This window comes from Lytechinus pictus, chromosome 5 (genome assembly GCF_037042905.1).
Source record: "Lytechinus pictus isolate F3 Inbred chromosome 5, Lp3.0, whole genome shotgun sequence".
Lineage (NCBI taxonomy): Eukaryota > Metazoa > Echinodermata > Echinoidea > Temnopleuroida > Toxopneustidae > Lytechinus > Lytechinus pictus.
The window spans coordinates 1,751,900-1,771,978 of NC_087249.1; the positions used below are offsets into that span (position 1 = coordinate 1,751,900).

Consider the following 20,079-nt stretch of genomic DNA (forward strand, 5'->3'; position numbering starts at 1 on the left):
TAAGATTGATCTTGGATCTTTCAGACCTAAATGAATTTGTGGTTAAACAACACTTTAAGATGGATAATATCCATTCTGTGATTTGTCTCTTGGCAGAAAATTATTATATGGCTTCAGTAGACCTCCAAGATGCATACTACTCCATTCCAATTCATTCTGAATTCCGGAAATACTTGCAATTTAATTGGCAAGGACAACCGTGGCAATATAAGGCACTGCCAAATGGGTTAACCTCTGCACCCAGGTTATTCACTAAGATGTTGAAACCAGTATTCTCTTCACTACGTGAAAAAGGTCATATTGTACTTGGTTATCTTGATGATACAATCCTTATTGGGGAAACAAAAGAAAACGTTGAGTCTGCAATTAATGCCACTTTGCAAGTATTTTCAGAATTAGGGTTTAAAGTTCACCCAGAAAAATCAGTACTAAAACCAGCATGAGCTCCAGTTCTTGGGCTTTACTCTTAATACAGTAGACATGACCATTAAACTCCCAGTAGAGAGAGCTCAGAATGTCAGGGAAGAATGTGAAAAGTTACTCACGCAACCAAAACCCACAATTCGACATGTCGCACATGTTCTCGGAAAGATAATCTCCACCTTCCCTGCTGTGCAGCATGGACCATTGTTTTATAGGAATATGGAGAAAGAAAAAATAGAAGCCTTAAAAAAGAATAAAGGGCATTATGACAGGATTATGGAGCTATCATGTGAGTCGAAGCAGGAACTAGAATGGTGGATAAGTCACGTAGATAGTGCATTTGCTCCTATCAAAAGGGAAAACCCTAAATTTGAAATCCGCACAGATGCTAGTGGCTATGGATGGGGTGCCACAAATATGCAAGTTCATACAGGGGGAAGGTGGAATCAGTCTGAATATGAAAAGGCACAAAATAATGAAATTAATTATCTAGAAATCTTGGCCATCGATCTAGGGCTGAGATCTTTTCATAGTAGTACATCCGATGCCCATATCTTAATTAGATCTGATAACACAACAGCAGTGTGCTATGTGAATAACATGGGAGGCATTAAATCCCCAAGTTGTAACAAGCTTTCCGTAAAAATTTGGAAATGGTGCATGGAACGAAATATCTGGCTTAGTGCTGCACACCTTCCAGGCAGCCAGAATATTGAAGCAGATTATGAATCACGCAATTTCAATGATAGAACTGAGTGGATGCTCAGCAAAAGGGCATACAGAAAAGTCATCCAAAGATTTGGCAGCCCAAAAATTGATATTTTTGCCTCCAGGTTGAATGCACAAACACAAAGATATGTTTCATGGTTGCCAGATCCAAATGCAGAATCAATTGATGCATTCACACTAGACTGGGGAAAGCTATATTTTTATGCCTTCCCTCCTTTCTGCTTATTGGCTAAATGCATTCAAAAGATCAAGTCTGATAGGGCATCAGGCATTTTGGTCGTTCCAAACTGGCCAACACAATCATGGTTCCCATGCTTTAATAGCATCCTTGTGGAGGAACCGTTTATCCTTAGGAGAGACATTAACCTCCTTAGACAACCTGTAACAAATTTACCTCACCCACTTTATGATCGCCTTGATCTTTTGTGTTGCAGGGTAACAGGGGACCCATCGAGAACATAGGCTTAGATGAAGGGATCACCGACGTGTTGACAGCATCATTGAGGAAGTCTACTCAACGTCAGTACCAAGTATATTGGACAAAATGGACAAAATTTTGTGAAAGCAAGAATAAAAGTCCTCTTCGTTCTTCAGTTAACTTTGTGTTAGAATTTTTAGCAGAACTTTTTCATAGAGAGAAGGCTAGTTATAGTACAATGAATGCAGCAAGAAGTGCATTATCCATGTATGTAACGCTGGAGAATAGTGTTCATTCTGTGGGGACACAACCTCTTATCTGTAGGTTTCTTAAAGGGACCTTTAACCTCAGACCTCCACAAGCACGTTATCAAGACACTTGGGATGTCAGCGTAGCATTCAAATTTCTACGTAGGCTTTCGCCAGCTAAGACTCTTAGTTTGAAACAGCTTACACATAAACTTTGCTTATTGTTAGCCTTAGTCTCTGCACAAAGGGTGCAAACGTTACATTTGTTAAACTTAGATAAGATGGAACTGAAACAAAGTTCAGTGAGTTTTCATGTTGATGAACTGCTCAAGCACAGCAGACCAGGTCACCATGGTTTCACTATGAAGTTGAAGGCATATCCATCAGACAGGAGGTTGTGTATTGTTAATTATCTACGAGCATATATGAAAAGAACTGAGTCTATCAGAGGACTAGAGCGACGCCTGTTCATTAGCTATACCAAGCCATATGGCAAAGTTTCATCACAGACCATATCAAGATGGATCAAAGTGACATTAGCAGGCGCCGGGATTGACACTTCAGTGTACAAATCACATTCTACAAGATCGGCTGCAACATCGGCAGCAATCAGAGCAAGTGTGCCTATTTCTAGCATCATGAATCAAGCTGGATGGTCAAGAGAAAAAACCTTCCAGCAATATTACAATAAACCTCTTGCTGATAATGGAAAAACTGAATTTTCGCAAGCAATACTACAACAGTAGTAAAGTTGAAATAAGGTATTACAAATTTGCTTTGTACATGTTCCATACTGTATATCCTTTGTATCTGCACAAACATGTCTTTTTGCAGACAGTGCAACTCAAAATGTGTTCGCTGAGCTACAAAATCTCAATTAGTCTCCTCTCGAGACGAACGAAATAAAATTGAAAGCTCAAACGATAACTTACCAGTTTGAAGTTTGAGCTGAATTTTATGAGGGAGTTGAGTGAGGAGATTAATTGCCCTCCTCTCCCTCCCTCTGGAGAGAAATTAATTCTATTAGTCTGTGGTGACTTGAGCTAATATTCGTTCGTATCAGCTGGATTATGGAAGCTGATATTTTAAACAGCGATCACATTTTGATGCTCCGAAGAATGAGTGCCCACGTGCGAGGCGGGATCTCAATTAATCTCCTCACTCAACTCCCTCATAAAATTCAGCTCAAACTTCAAACTGGTAAGTTATCCTTTGAGCTTTCAATTAATCTTATATCCAAGTTTCATGAACTAGGTCCACATACTTTAAGTTACTACATAATTTCAAAAACTTAACCTTCGGTTAAGATTTCAATGTTGATGCCACCGCCGTCGGAAAAGCGGCGCCTATAGTCTCGTTCTGCTATGCAGGAGAGAAAAAAATAGAATGCAAAGGGCAACATATCAATCTCAAATTATATGCAAGACATCTTAAGACATTCAACTTCTAAGGGCCTCGGAATGCCTTGAAGATTTTTTTTATACAAAAACGCCCGAGTGTTTATTGTATTCACATTTTTGTCAAAGAATTGTTTTTACACCTATCTTTACAGTTGAATTTAAACAAATGCTCAAAAAAATAATGGCAAGAATAGAGAATTCATGCACAATGTTAGTCGTTGTCTTATGTGTTTTATTAGCTGACTAAAAGCCATGGAGCATACTGGTGGGGGGCATTTCACAAAGATTTCAAATTCAAATTTACATATAGATTTGTTGCGTAGGACAAACATGCATCACCTTATTGTTCAGATTACAGTCAGTTGACATGCCCTACCACCTACATCAGTCATTGAGTTTACACATTAAATATCAAGCAGACGTTAGCACTTAAGCAGGACTTTTAGTCACACTTAAATCTTTGTGAAACCACCCCCAGATTATGTAAATAACTGATAAAGTGCATGTTTGTTTGTCTGAGAAAAATGTCAATAGTTCTAAATGGGGTGGCAAGGGACCAAAGTTCTTCGAGGAAGAAACTGCTGATGACATCAATATTTCAAATTCAAATCCAAGAAACCTCAATATGCATTAATTAGATCTGTTGGTAAATGCTGTATAATATACATTTGTCTTCATATTAACATTCATGCATGATTGTATTTTTTTATTTTGTTGGAAATTTCCTTCTACAATAATTGATTGTATGTCACTTTACATCACTTTTCAAATTAATATGGAAGAGATAAACCCTTCTGTAGTTTTAATCTTGCTACCAAATTCACAAGTCTACCAAAACTAAAGTTTCCCTTTCCCGATACAACCACTGATTAACATGTATGAAAACCAAGAATTTATGAAATATTAATATTTAAATATTAAAGATAAGAGGATGATGAAAAGCAGATTGTAATAAAGAGCAATAGCATGTACACTTCTGTACACATTTTATGCAACTTAGAATTCAAATTTTATTTCCTATTATTTTTCTTATTTATATATTCTATCTATTTAGATTTGTGTATCTAATGGAATTTGCATGTAATATCAAGAAAGCCTCTGTTAATAATATCCTACATTTTAGAGATGAACACAAACTGATGACTTGACAAATTATCCCAAGAATGATCACAATAATTAGGCTTAATGGATGAAATTGTAGGAGAACTATACGGAAGCTATAACAGTATTCATTGTTATCGTATGGAGACCTTTGAACTTTGAATCCAATCGGCTTACATGTGACGCGAGTTCTATGTTTGTTTAGTTCAGTAAATATTTAAAGTGACTGAATGCTAGGACCTAGTATTAAAGAGAACTGTGGTTAGCTCACACATATATGCTTTGATAACACTGAGATTACCACTGTAATGATGGAAAAGAGTGATGGAATGTTCAAAGAAATAATGCAATTGGAGGTAGATATGTGAAGATTCTTTAAGAATAGATGGTGAATTGTCAGATTCAATTCTTGTTAAAATCAATTGAGTGTTGCACTGTCATGCCACTAACCCATTCTTGCCTTGTCCATGTGCCTATCTTAAAAATAATTGGATCAGTGCATCATGCTTTTCAAAACTTTCAAAAGTTCTAATTGTCTGACAGCTACCATATCAACAGTCAGAGACCAAGTACTTCTTAGCCAATCAAAAACAAGTACAAGTTGTAAGCCGATGAGGTAGCTCCAAGACCTGTTGATGAATACATGTACCTCCTACCCCCTGATTTGCAAGCACTTCAAAATTCACAAGGAGTGGTTCGATAAAGATGAAGAATTTACCTGGAGGCACTCCATTCTCCGCCCATTCATCCTGGAGCTTCATTTTATGCTCCTTCTCATAGGGTCCACACAGGAGCCCATCCCGCTCCATACGGAGGTAGTAGGATCCCTCCAGGTCTCTCATCACAGGGATCTCACCCTTCAAAGCTTTGACCTCTGGGATCGTAGAGGTCACCATGTACTGATGATGGGCTGAGATCATTGGCAGGTCACGACCAATCATCTGACATACCTCTTTAGCCCAAAATCCTGCAAGAAATTGAAGAGTTTCAGATTAAGCAATTATCTGATACACCTTAGCCCAAAATCCTCCAAAAGCAAGAAGAAACCGATGAGATTCAGAATAACCTTACATCTGACCAAAATGATCAAAATCCCCCCAAAAAAGAAAAAAAAAGATCAGTTATCGAACAAGACTGATCATCAGAATTCTGCAAAATTGGACAGAAACAGTGAGTTTCAGATTAATGGCTTAGTCACATGTCCCTTACGGCTGCCGTACAGATAGTCAAAAACAGTTTTTTGTACCAGCTACGCATAGGTGGTTTGAATTAAAATGAATAAAACAGCTGTTTTCAACTCGCCATACAGCCGTCGTTGAATTGAATTGAATGAGGAAAATTCAAACTAAAATTGACAACTCATTATTTATCGCAATTGAGAGCTCCTAAATTACAGTATACAAAAACACCAGGGTTTGAGAAAGTATAAAGGGAATTATTTGAGCAATATTCAAACAGTACACTCTTCCATCATTGACGTCACAGAATAACATATTTTTCTTCATGGGCTTTTTGTTTCAACAGCATAGCTAGAATATATTTGTTCATGTGACACTATTTGAACCAAGCACTAAACTGGATCAATTTCATGTAGAATGTAATGGAATTATATACTCGTCATTGGGATAAATTACAAATGTATATCCATTTCACCATCATAATTATTGTCACTATTTTTATCACCACCACCATCACCATCATCATCATCATCACCACCATCATTATCATTATCATCACCATCACCATCACCATTATCATCATCATCATCACCACCATCATTATCATCACCATCATCATCATCATCATCACCATCATCACCATCATCACCACCATCATTATCATCATTTTGATCATCATCATCACCATCATCATCATCATCATCATCACCATCATCATCACCACCATCATTTTGATCATCATCATCATCACCTTCACCATAACCATCACCATCATCATTATCATCATCATCATCATCACCATCATCACCACCACCATCATCATCATCATCATCATCACCACCATCATTATCATCATCATCATCATCATCATCAACATCATCATCATCACCAACATCATAATCATCATCACTATTGACACAATGATCATGATTATGATTATTATCATTGAATGCATACCTGTAGCATTGACAACTCTCTGAGCATGAATGGTACCCTCATTGGTCTCAACATCCCACGTTCCATCATCACATTGCTTCAGACCAGAGACAGGTGCAGGCATGTAGATATCAGCTCCATACTTACGAGCTCCTATAGCTAAGGCTTGAGTCAAGGAGTATGGATCTATATGACCATCTTCAATGTTGTGGATACCACCCAAGACCTACATTATAATAATAATTAAAGACATTTACATTATACAAATAATGCAAGTAAGCGTGTGCATGCAGGGCCAAACAATGAACGATGTGCGAGAAGAGCCAATGGATATACCGCACCGAGGTCCTCTATGCACAAGAATGCGTGCATTGTTTGTTTTATACAACTCCCCCTCCCCCATGTTACTGAGTTGCCCCGAATGCTATATTTGATCTAAATTTTAGATAATTCTAGATCTAGTAATTCTAGACCTCGCACTATCCTGCACTCTGACGTTGTCAGAGTGCAGGATAGTACATTTGGTATGATGTCAGAGTGCAGGATAGTGCATTTTGGATGCCACAGTGCAATTCGCTGAATATCATTAGATCCGATTTGGACCAATCAGATTACAGAACATTCTTGGGAGTTTGTATAATACACCATCTATCTATAAATTATATTCCAAGGCATACTAATATTATTACCCCAGATATAGATTTCCAACACTGCTTTAAGGGAATTAATCCTGCCGGTACTCATTCACCTCACCTGGGTTGAGTGTTGTACAATGTGGGTAAATTTCTTGCTGAAGGAAAACATGCCATAGTTGGGATTCGAACCTACTCCCCTCTGTGTGACACCCACCAGACCATAATGCCCCCACAAGGAGTGAAGGTGGAAAACACCTGACAATCACATCAACTTCTAAAATTAGTTCTGGTTATGACTCTCAATAATGAAGAAGCAAACCCCAACGATAAAAGTAGAAATCCGAAATTCCCCAAATACAACTAGCGCCCGGACAAGGTATATCGTGCATGGGTAAACACGGTGATAGCGATGGACAAACATCTACATGTACGTCCGCAAGGACTTTACGGTGACACGATCACGTCTTCTACACAAGACACGTATCTAAGTTATCCATGACAACATTAAGACATGGACACTTGCTGAAAGAATCCAAGCCCTTTTATAAAACGGGAGGAAGATTTCCATTCAAAGTGAGAAAGACATTGAAAAACTGTAAATTTTCAATTTCCCTAACAATAGGCCTACCATTCAATTTAATACCCATGTATCTCCTGTAACACATTTCTTGTATTATGTCAAAGTGATTGTGAAATGCTGTTATAAAGGATCTCACCATTGTTTTTACTAAAATGTGTTTTAACAAAATTACACACGAGATGACAAATTATTTCATAGGTCAGAACCAATGTTTGGAGAAATTCATTTCAACAAAGCATTGTAAAGAATCAAACGCCTATGTGCCATAACGGTTCAAATTTCCATGAAATCACAATTTCAACATTTCATTTTCCCATTCCTTGATGGATTCCCCCTTGATACAAATCATTGTAGAACCACGGTTGATTCCTCCTTTAAAACTCTATGAATTACAAATCAAGTCAATTCATTTATTTCACTTATTTCAATTAAAACAGTAAACATCTACTTCAACTCATGGCACACACAGACACTACTAATCCAAACTTCTTACAATTTAGAACCAGGTCAATATTACATTGATACCAATTAAAAGGCTATTAGTTATTCAAGTTGTTTCATGTACTTAACCCATTATCATTTCCTTTGTTTTTTATTCAGACTGTATTTATTTTCTGTATTTGTAATTGTATCACTTCTATTCGTCATGGATACTTTTCAAGCCACTGGCTTTCCTAGGGTGTTTGATCGATCTTCACATTTTACAATGTAAAAATCTACTGATGTGATATCTACCTAATAAATAAATAAATTGAATTGAATATTGGGCCCGTTGCGTTTAACCGATTCTTATCACATTTTGGCTGTGGATGTTTGTTACCATTCTACTCTGGGATATGATATAAACTTATTGGCGCAAAATCTGGCATCACACTCTGGTCCTCTATAGACTGAATATTTGCCATTAGAATGTTCTACAAGGACGGTGATACACATACTCCGAAAGTGGACTGAAGCCGACGTCTGAGGCGGTAGGCCTGTTATCGTTAGGAAAATTCTCTATCAATATATCGTGAAAAATATCTTACCGATATCGATAACTATCAACAAAAGAACATAATCAATACACATTTTTTATGCATTATAGCGATGTCACATACTCGCGTTGGTCAAAATTTGTATCTGCCACTGTACTAAGAATGCTTTAAAATCCGCGTTCATCGGATGTAAATGATTACATAATATCTTTTAACAAACATATTTAGCATAAATACATCCTCACCTTTCATGTTATTTGCATTATTTTAGGGTTTGATGAAGTTTTATTGATAATTTGGGGGCTTTTTGGACATCGTTCTGAGCAGTCAACGTCTTTCGCCTAGATCCACCATCTGATTTTGATATCGAACATAGAGGGCAGCAACACACAGCCGCGTGCTGCCTTCTACGTGAGTTGGTACTTCGCAAAAATTGAGCTTGCGCTAGTGATGTTTTCGATTCGATCGAATGGAGTCGAGTGCAGTCACGATGTTTGGATTCTCATGTTTATAGCGAAGAGGGGGGATCGTGTTTTGTGGCTAGTAAGTATTCATATTTGGTTGATATTTTGGAGTAATTTCTGTTGCTGTTCTGTGCACTTTGAGGAAAAATTTGTTTCCTGTGATTTTCCATTAGAAAAGCCACTTTCAAAAGGCCGTTTTTGTGAATATTGTGAAATCGCGGAAAATCACTGTGTCCCTACATAATTGCAAGTATTATCGACGAGAGAAAGGTTATCGATATTGCTAAGTGGCAAAAACAAGCGATTACCGACAAGACTAGCGATAAAGATGTTATCGATAACAGCCCTATGAGGCGGCTTGACTTATGCTTCTTTTTTCGAAAGCTGGACTGACACCAGCTTGGAATGAGATTGCCTTTAGATGTGGTTTGAAGCCGGCTACAGGCATGCAATTGGTATCATCCCTCAGTGGACTCAGGCCAGTTTGACTACTGAACTAGAAATAGCTAACAATAGTTATAGCTAAAGAACTAAATGAAGAACAAAAATGTTTATATTAAAAGTCAGAAGACTGTTGTGATATGAATAGGTGACATGAAGTCAGTTTATGTGTAGAAACACAACTGCAGGCCTCAGACCATATGTCTATAAATGGGGAAAATGATCTTAAAGGGGAAGTTCACCCTGAAGAAAACTTTGTTGTAAAAATAGCAGAAAAAATGATAAAAAATATTGGTGAAGGTTTGAGGAAAATCCGTTAAAGATTAAGAAATTTATTAGAGTTCAAAGTTTTGTATTTGTGACGCAGCTGCCCCATATGTTATGTAATATAAAATGCATAAATTTCAAATTTTTTATGGTTCCTAAAGACTTAATTTTGTTTTCTATTTATGATCGGGTGTGAAATGATTTGTCTATTGATATACAAAAGGTACAGTGAAAACCATTTTCAATTTTCTGAGAAAATGACATTTCATTGATTATTTACCATTCGCTATGTAGGAATGCGGCTCGCATATGACGTCACAAATCAAGTAATTGAAATTCTAATAACTTTTTAATTCTTAGATGAATTTTTCTCAAACCTTCAGCAGTATTTTTTATTATTTTTTTCTACTATTTTTACAATAAACTTTTTGTCAGGGTGAGCTTCCCCTTTAAGGGGCCTTCAAAGCCAACGTCGGAGGCGCCTTTAAACCTGATGCATGTATATCAGGTACCTAAGACATACTCACCCCATCAATGTTAATAATTGGGCAAAGTTCTTCAACTTCTTCAGGAGTAAGAAGTTTCTGATAAGCTTTATTCCATCCTTGTCTAGACATCTGATACTTTGCTTCATCCATCCTATCTGGGCTTGATAAGATTCGTATACTACCAGGTTTGTGGAATCCAACAGCCTAATAGAAGAAAAAAAAAACATAAGGAAATTAAGCCTAAAAAGTTTAGTTTCAGCAATTGATAAATTCAATTGATCAATATCAAAGATCTTCTTAACCTACTACATTTCATACATACATGTAAACCTAACTTTATAACATTGTTGTAATGCTCTTAATAAATATTTAATTATATAAACATTGTGAAATAACATCTGAAAACAATCACTATGAATATTTCTTAAACAAATAAGCACATACGGGGACAGTGTATTTTTATTGCTTGGAAAAGACTCTACACTTGATAGCTGGAAATGAATGCCAGCATAGATTCTACCAGAATCTTTTGGCACATTTTTATATATACTGGGTTCCAAAATAAACTTATCAAACTTTACAAAGGCACTACACAAATTCCACTGGGGCAAATTGAACAATATTTTTACAATGCTAGGCTTCGGTAATATTTTCTAAGCACATTGGTCTTTCTTTTGCCTGTTTGTGACTTTGGATTTTGAAAGCAATTGATGTGAGGGGTTATAGCCTCTCTGTGATTAAACCAATCTCTTAATTATTGACATGTGCTTAGAAAAGATTATTGAAGCTAGCATGTGTAAAAATATTGTTCATTTTGACCAGGTGGAATTGGTGCAGTGCCCTTGTAAATTTTGATAAGTTTCTTTTGGAACCCAGTTTACATAAAAACACTTGGTCATTTTATTGGATTTTCTTTGATCTCATGTTACCACAAATGGTATAAATGTTTAAAAAATAATTATTTTACTATAACATCAATATAGAGTATTAATATCAGGGACTCAGTTTTATCATTATGAGGGGAGCAATAAAAAGCTCTCCTAAAACTTTTAAGGGGAGCACTACAAACAGCTCTTCTTTGACATACAAGGGGAGCTCTCTTGTCCGATTTCAAAATGGATGGAGGAATGTACACTAAATAAAGTTACAACCCATAACCAAAGGAGACAAACATCAGATATAGATCTGAACTATGCAGTATTTATCTCATTGAACTTTTTAATGTCATTCTTGCAAGTGTGTTTGATTGCTTACAATATAATTGTGCGTTATTCACAAAACCTTGACAGCGAATGAAGTTTTCAAGGATGACTGGAACAGTTTGATCATTGACTGATACTCTTGTTAAGCAATTGCTGAGGCGAGTGATAAATCGCTCTACTAAAAATGGATTAAGGAGAGCGGTAGCGAGTGATCACTCTCACTCCCCTTAAAACTGAGTCCCTGTAATATTGCACACATATCCACCATGTTAGATGCTACCCTGTCTTTATTCCAAAAATTAATTACTGAAAGCAGCTCAATTAATCCACAATGCAAGATGGCTATTTAAATGACTATCACAAAATTTCAATTAGAATTAACCAACTTCTACCTGAAGAGACAATGGGAAAATAAATACAAATTGATATATTTAGACTGACCTGTCCAGTCTCTTCCTCCAACTGATCAAATATCTTAAGACTTGTGTAATGCACATTCTTTACATTAATCCCTGGATGGAAGTATGTTGTTAATCCAGCCTGAAAAAATAAAATAGTAAAATGGTCATTAAGAGATTAATGATAAGAATATAGACAGAATAAGAAATACAATAGTAATATTACAATGACAACAACATCAACAACAGCCTTGAGGGGAACATCAAATATATTGCCTGCAATAGAATCATATTGGCCGGAGCCTTTAGATGAGGACATTATGGTTCTTTTAAGGGCAATATATTTCCCTGAAATACAAGTTTAAAAAAATTATTATCCAAATCAGACATCTACATCAAAAATTGTGAAAATTTAGAGATGTTACCCTTTAAGAATGAGAATCTATTTTGTCACGTTGAGCAGACTGGGCCTCTGAACTTAACCATTGTGAAGTAATTGAAATGTTGCGTCCCTGGCCTGGGTACGCAGTACCCAACGTTTTCTCAACTTGATTAACATTATGACGTATAATGTTGCTGCGTGGTTCAATAGGACACATAGAATACCCAGATGTTAGTTCTGCTTTATTGCCCGCTACATTTCCATGCATTTTCTCATTGACTTTCCTGAGTGGGCAATAATTTTGGTCCATGGATAAACAATTGGAAACTTATTGACCGACCATTTGATCACAGTTATAAGCAGTCAGTCCGCAAGCCCCTGTGTTAATGAGCAAATGAGCAAGATTTATCCAAGTCCTCTCGTGGCTGAATTCATGTCCCTGCAAAATCTCGTGAATTGTGAGACTTTCTTTCTCAAAGAATTTAACCACTTTCTCCTTGAGTAATATTGATTATTTTTGTACCATGGGCAAGAGTAAATGTTACTCTTTTAAATTGGTCATTTCTTTTTAATGAAATATTTTGATAAATAAGTGAATTTTTTACCTGAAAAGATGCATCAAACAGAATTTTCTTCCTCTGTTTTCACTTGCAAATTGTGCAACATTTTGTGTTTTAGGCACCAACATTATTTATATCATCAGAAAGCTCAAACTCTATACTTTACAATGTCACTCTTGATATGTGGCATCTTTTAGATGGGTCAGCAGCCAGCTTTTTCATCAAGATGCAAGACGAGATTTCTGAAATTTCTGAGTAACATAAAATCCAGAGTTATGATTGGCTGAATAATGTTTTCAACACAACAGGCGCGGGTAATTTAAAGAGATTACCACGTGGTGAGTGTGACCTTGCAGAGGCCCAGTGAGGGGAACATTGGAATTTGCGTGGGTGTGTGGTCTCTATGGCCAATCAGAGCACAATATTCTTGTTTTTGAGCTGCTAAATGTACTTGGCCTATGGAAAGCTGGCTGCTGACCCATCTAAAATACATCTTCTTATAAAAATTATATCATATTAAAGCTTAGATATTCAGCTTTATCATGATCTAAAAATCATTTGTGCTCAAACAGAAATTAAGTGTGAAAACAACAACTTTTGTTGCATGAAAAAATTATTTTGTTTCATGTTTTAGATCAAAAGTTTTACCTATATTACAACATCCATTTAAAAATCCAGTAGCGAGTAGCGAGCGAAATATGACATTTATTTATCTGCTAAAATGCCTTGTATATAATATAGGTAATAATTATTATTATCAGTAGCCCTATTATTACAACAAATATTAATCAGGAAAATCATCATCACTGATAAAATCAGCAAGAGAAGAAAGGAGAGTGATGATGATGATGGTGATGATGATGATGATGTGGTGATGGTGACAATGATCAAAGATAGCAACGAGATGAGTGTTGTGAAGATGATGACGATGATGATGAAGATGATGAGGATAATTGATGATGGTCATGATAAAAATGTGATAATGATGTGATGATGATAGCAAAGTGGTAATGGTATTTGTGAGGTGATGATATGGTGATGCGATGGTACGATGTCATTTTGATGAGGATGAGATGATAATGATGATGAAAATTGATTATCGATAACAAAGGGGTGGTGGTGGTGTTGGCCGTAGTGATGATGATGTTGATGGAGGTTATTTGATGATTTTATACAATGTTGATGATGCTAATGATGATGATGATGATAATGTGATGATGATGATGATGATGGTGATGATGATGATGATGATGATGATGATGGTGATGATGATGATAATGGTGATGATGATGTTGATGATATGTGATGATGATGATGATAATGATGATGATGATGATAATGATGATGATGATGATGATGATGATGATGATGATAGCATAGTGATGGTGATGGTATTGGTGATGGTAATGATGTGGTCACTTGGGGTGATGCAATGGTATCATAATCTTGGGAAGAAAATCAATTGATCATTTTTTTCTTTGTCATTTATGTTGAATGATAAAGAAAGGCAGCATTCCAATTATCAAGGTAAGAAGTGTGACACTATCACATACTATTACTTACTGCATGCCATGTTGATCCCGCTGTAAGCTCACTCTTTTCTAAAAGAACAACATCCTTCATACCAGCCTTAGCAAGGCTGTACGCTATTCCAGCACCAACAGCCCCGCCCCCAATAACAACAGTCTCCGCCTTGTCCTTCCATCGCTTCTTCAAATCACCTGTTTCTCTGTATTAATAGAATGAGATAGAGAGTAAAACAGAAAAGACAGACGGAGATGAAGAGAGTGAACAGGAGAAAAACAAAGAGAGAGAGATACAGGGACAAGGAGACATGCATGCAGAGACACAAAGAAATTAAGAATAAAAAACTCACTTGAATCCTTTATAATTTAAGGGAAACTCCAATATGAATCTAGGTAAGATGTTAACAATAAAATAGGCTCTATAAATACAGTGCGTATAAAAAAACGGTACAGTTTTGAAAAGTCTATAAAAAATTTGTTTCAAATTATTATATTTATATTTTGATGTTAATAGATGCTCTGAGATCTTATCTTTGAAATGCCATTTAAAAAATTAAATTTTGTTCATGCTTGAGCGAACACGGGACGTTTTTGTCGGGGGTCCAAAAAGAGGCTTGCGCCAAGATGGCAGAAATGAGAAATTTGATGATTAGACTTTTGGCTAATCAGCAGACTTCCTCTTAATCTTTTCATTATCTTTGCCATACTTTAAGAATTATGCTGTCAAATTTAATTTGCAAATTTATTTATTTACCTGATATATTTTGTTTTTCATTTAAACTTATTTTACCTTTGAATTTTCCTTCATTAGTAAGAAAAGAAGACTTTTTGTCAACCCAAGTAAGAAGATTTGCATTATTCATTGGGAGAATTTGTAATTATTCAAATCCTTTTATTACTGGTATGTGAAACAAAATTATGTTATATGGTACATATAAAAGACATGAATCCTATTATGAAGGGGTTATTGAATCCTTCACCAAGTTTAATTATGTTCTTGACAGGACAAACAGGAATGGATTCATGTTTTTCAATGGCAATGGTGTATTGAGTCAATTTTGAATGAGCAAGATATGGTAGATCGGGTAAAATGTATTAAAAAGTTGTGAAGTGAGCAAACAAAAATTTTCACTTTTTTATTAAGATCTCAAATTTTGCAATTTTGACATAATATTCAGTAAATGATATATTTCAATTTCTGTGTTTTCTGTTATTTTCCTTTCCATTTTTTTCTTGGTCATGTTTTTTTTTTTGGGGGGGGGGATCACCCTGAGGTGAGCCCCCACTCATCAGTATGCCACTGTACAAAGGCACCATAACCTTTGTAGCAGACAATTAATGAATGGAATTGAAAAAAAACACGCTCTCTCATACTTCGGTTGAAAAAAAATTGTTCTTGCCTAAAGGAATATTCAAAGCTGAAAGAAAACATATTAAACAGGAACAGATCTATTCAAGCAAATAAGATTTGGAAATGAATTTTGACTGCAAAATTCGAAAATCATGACACAAATAATGAAAAAGTTTAGAGGAAGTCTGCTGATTAGCAATAAATCCGACCATCATATTTATCATTTTATGCCATTTTGGCGCAAGTCTCTTTTTTAACCCCAGACAAAAACATTCCGTGTTCGCTCAAGCATGAACAAAACTATATTATTTTAATGGCATTTGAAGGATAAGACTTCAGAGCACCCATTGACACCAAAATATAGAGATCATGATTTCAAACACAAATTTTATAGACTTTTCAAATCTGTCCCATATCATATGCTATGAATTGATACTTTTTGACATTTACATTCAACAATTGTTCAAAGAAAAAAAAAACTGTATGTATGCCAATAGTGGCTGTCAATTAATCTTGGATACTAAATGCAATATTTGTTAGAGCTATTAAGTTTGTTATTAGACTGAGTTCGATTACGACTTACGCCGGTTCTTTTCCGTTCCGTGTTGTCCTGCTACACGAGATGCATCGAGCCAGTGTCAATGAATTTGTTGAGTTAGCGAATGCACCTCGCAAAGTTTGGTTGAATTTCCTGAACTGCAACAGACGGCATGCCATTATTTCTCTTCTTTTGTCAGAATCCAGTTAATGTAGAAATATTAAGTTGATTTCTTGGCCAGAACGCTATTTATCCATCTTTGATTTATTAACACACTGTGCCTGTTTGACCCGGAGCCCCCCGATCGACTGTATTGCTGTGATTGTGCAGTGCACGCAGTATACGGTACCTATAGTACCTTGCAGTGCATCTCGAGGCCAGCTAGCTTGCGACAGGTTACTCCCACTTCCCTGGTACAGGTACCTCGTACATGTATTTGAGACCCCGCCCACTGTTATTGTGATAGTCTAGCTAACTAGACGTACCGGTACTTATCAACTTCAGTGATGATCCCGTGAGCTCACTCACTAATTTATACCCTGAGTAAACATGGCTAAATTTTCCCCTGATTGTTTCAATTTTAGCATCCATATTTACATACATGTATTTATTGCTAGCGTGAACTGTATTTTTTACCTATAAACCGGACATTTTATACACATTTTGTTTATCATGAAAACATTGGGTATCTTCCAAAATAAATGATGCATACGGGAAGCGCGAGTTGTTTTTTTTTGTGGAGATTTAAAACTAAACACTGAACGTTGTAATAATGCGTGCGAGAGGAGTGCGCGAGCTGAAACTAATAATATACTGACCTGCAAAGGGACCTGTTGGGGGGTTGCTTACATGCTAATGAAGAGAATCATATAAATAAAAACTTATGCGAGCGCGAAGAGCAAGGTGCATTTTTCTATTTACCGACCTGAAAACTGAACTCCTTTTTAAATCATAATTAACTCACCATTACCACGAGCGCGAAGCGCGAGCTGATTTTTTTTATATGTATACTCCGACCTGAAAACTGGTCGACAGCCTAAGCACACTTTTAATACAGGGGCCGCGGAAGAGATATAATCACTTTGGGTTGGGTATTCATGAACAGGGTGGGTACTAAACATTATTGATGCGAGCGCAACACGAGAGCAAAAAATTTTGGATTTGACCTGAACAAAGTAAACAGTTTAAGCACGTTTTTTATATAACAAAGTAAATGAGCCCGAAGCGCGAGCTGATTTTTTTTTTTTTTTTTTTTTTTTAGATTGATTCCTAAAAACAGGACATAATCTGTGCACTTTTTGTAATCGTGAAAAGTATGGGTATCTTCCTAAATAAATAATGTGAGTGCGAAACGCGAGCTAATTTTTTTTGTATTTCAATCTGGAAACTATACATTTTAAGCACGTTTTTTAAATAAGGAACAAACTGTAATAAAGAGAATAATAATAATAACACGAGCGCGTAGCGCGAGCTGAAATTATACTGTCCCGAAAGGGAACCTTTTGAGCACATAACATTTTTTAAAATTTGTTAAAAAGTTATGTATCACTCCTAATACAAGTAATAAGTGATGCGAGCGTGAAACTGAAGCTGATTTTCTTTTTTGGGGTGGGGGGTTATACAGAGCTATATTGTAATCGTGAACGGGATGAGTGTCTAACTCAGCAATAGACAAGTTCGGTGTTCCTTCATGGGCAAGTTTGTTCAGATGACCTTTCCTAACTTTTTTTAGAATAGGTAAATTTAAAAGAAAGATATCATGTGTAAGAATGCCTAACATAGGATGCGGATATTGCATAGATTAGGTGACTAGAATATCACATCAATCATGTCAATGCCAATGAACATAAAGGTGTTTTTAGCATTTCTACTTTGAATGCACTAGCATGTTGCTACTACTTGGCCAACTGTTGAATACCAGTCACTAATAAATTGATGCGTTGTTGCTTTCCGATGGATTTAATGAAAAGCACAATTCAAAAGAATATATGAAAAACCCGAAGTTTTGGTTCTTATATCTCATTGAATATTAAACCACCCTGCCATTTGATTTCAATATTATTGACCTTCTCTTCATTATGTGCGGAATTAAACTATATACGAACTGGTCTAAAACTGTATAATATTATTTGGAATTCACATAGGATACGTATCTCACTCATCTGCTAATTAAAATAATGCGAGCGCGTAGCGCAAACTGATTTTTTTTTTATATTCAGCACTTTTTTTTATCATGAACAGGATGCGTAAAACCAAATAAAGAAAACTCGCGAATCGGGAACAAAATAAAATATGCGTGTTGACTTTAGAACGGTATATTCAAAGCTCTGTGTTATAGCAGATCTCACACAGTAGGGGATAGGCAATGCAAGCACGAGGCGCGAGCGAAATTTTTATTTTCATATTCATTATTCCCTGCAGTTTGTCTATTTTTCAATTTGTATGAAAAAGGTATGACTCATTTCTTTCTCTGACAGATATCCTTAAGTTCCTTTGGTATGCAACCAATTAGCATTCTGTTCAAGCCCAACTTATTAGGAGCTACAGTTTGACTTGATATGCAAATTTAGCTTAGATTGTATTTTAAAGTGAGCCATTTGGGATGGATGAGCTGCATGTAAAGAGTAGTGTGAGCCAGGGGCTGCTTTACTAGTAAAGCTTGCATGTGCAAGCAAAAATGCATGTTCCCTTTTATACAGAGAGGACACGATTTGTGTCTCCCTTTTGGTCTTTATTCACAAGTGAAGTTGTAATATGAACTATTTCAGATTTAATTAGGTACTAGAGCAAAGAGACAATGCTGTTAATCTATATAATTATAAACTACTAGTATATTGTAATCCTAAATTACCGATTTAATTATATTGTACTAATGTACTTCTTGTTGCAGTAATTATCCCCCCTCTTCCTAGCTGTTTAAACTTATGAAAAATCAGAAACACCGTATTATTATTGCTATTGTAATCATTGCAGGATTATATCGTCTCGGCTTCGGCCACGTCCCGTGACTTTGGCTTGATAAACGAGATGCCATGTGATGCCCGTTTCTTTGTGGGCCGGAGCAACACTAGAAATTGATCACATGAAACAGTAGGGGACCTTATCACTACTTCTTTGTGGATCAACATTGCGACACTGGGTGACAATTTTATTGTTAGCAAAAATAGTTATATGCACAACCCAGTGACATGAGAGAGTATATAGATGATGTCCCTCACTCACTATTTCTTTTGTGTTTTTCAAGTGAAGTTCAAGTTTATTTCAATTCTACTAAACATTATACATTTCATCAATGAAGTAACAATAAATTAACAATAAAATGCAGAACTGAAGTGATCTATTAAAAAGCACGGCTTGTAGATCACATGTGAAACATACAGTGCAAAGATACAACATCCATACATATAGCCTATATAAGCGAACAGAATAGGAGAGAAGAAAGTGTATAGAGGGCAGAAGTTTAAGGAATAGAATTAAGAAAAACGAAAACGGCAGAGCTAGAGGTATCGAAAAGATGAAAGTGGAGAAAGGAGGGGAGAGCCTGTACAGAGAAGAAAGAGTGAAGAGTGAGGAAGGGGAGAATGAAATAACTAATTACGACGTACAGTATGTTTCGCAAAAACACACACGCACCTGCGCAATCAAGAAAGGTAATAATAAAACATAAAAAATTACATATAGAATATTATTAGCAAGACAGAGAGACATAACACAGTTCAATTAACAATTTTTTAGAAAAGTTCAATTTACAGTACATATCCTGCTAGGAATTAAGGTGGACTTGTACTTCACCTTAATTGATAATTTACCGGTAGACGCAATATCAGAATAAATGAC

The 20,079-nt window shown here is 36.0% G+C and overlaps 1 protein-coding gene across 1 annotated transcript; it reads right to left on the reverse strand.

The window, feature by feature from the left end:
* Positions 1-3,264: 3,264 nt before the first annotated feature.
* Positions 3,265-16,630, reverse strand: LOC135154111 (dimethylglycine dehydrogenase, mitochondrial-like). Its single transcript, XM_064099356.1, has 6 exons — positions 16,288-16,630; positions 14,391-14,556; positions 11,929-12,027; positions 10,325-10,489; positions 6,455-6,659; positions 3,265-5,286 (listed from the first exon to the last, which is right to left on the reverse strand). The coding sequence occupies exons 1-6, from the start codon at positions 16,419-16,421 to the stop codon at positions 4,904-4,906; spliced, it is 1,152 nt and encodes a 383-aa protein (XP_063955426.1). The 5' UTR covers positions 16,422-16,630; the 3' UTR covers positions 3,265-4,903.
* Between the last annotated feature and the right edge of the window lie 3,449 nt (positions 16,631-20,079).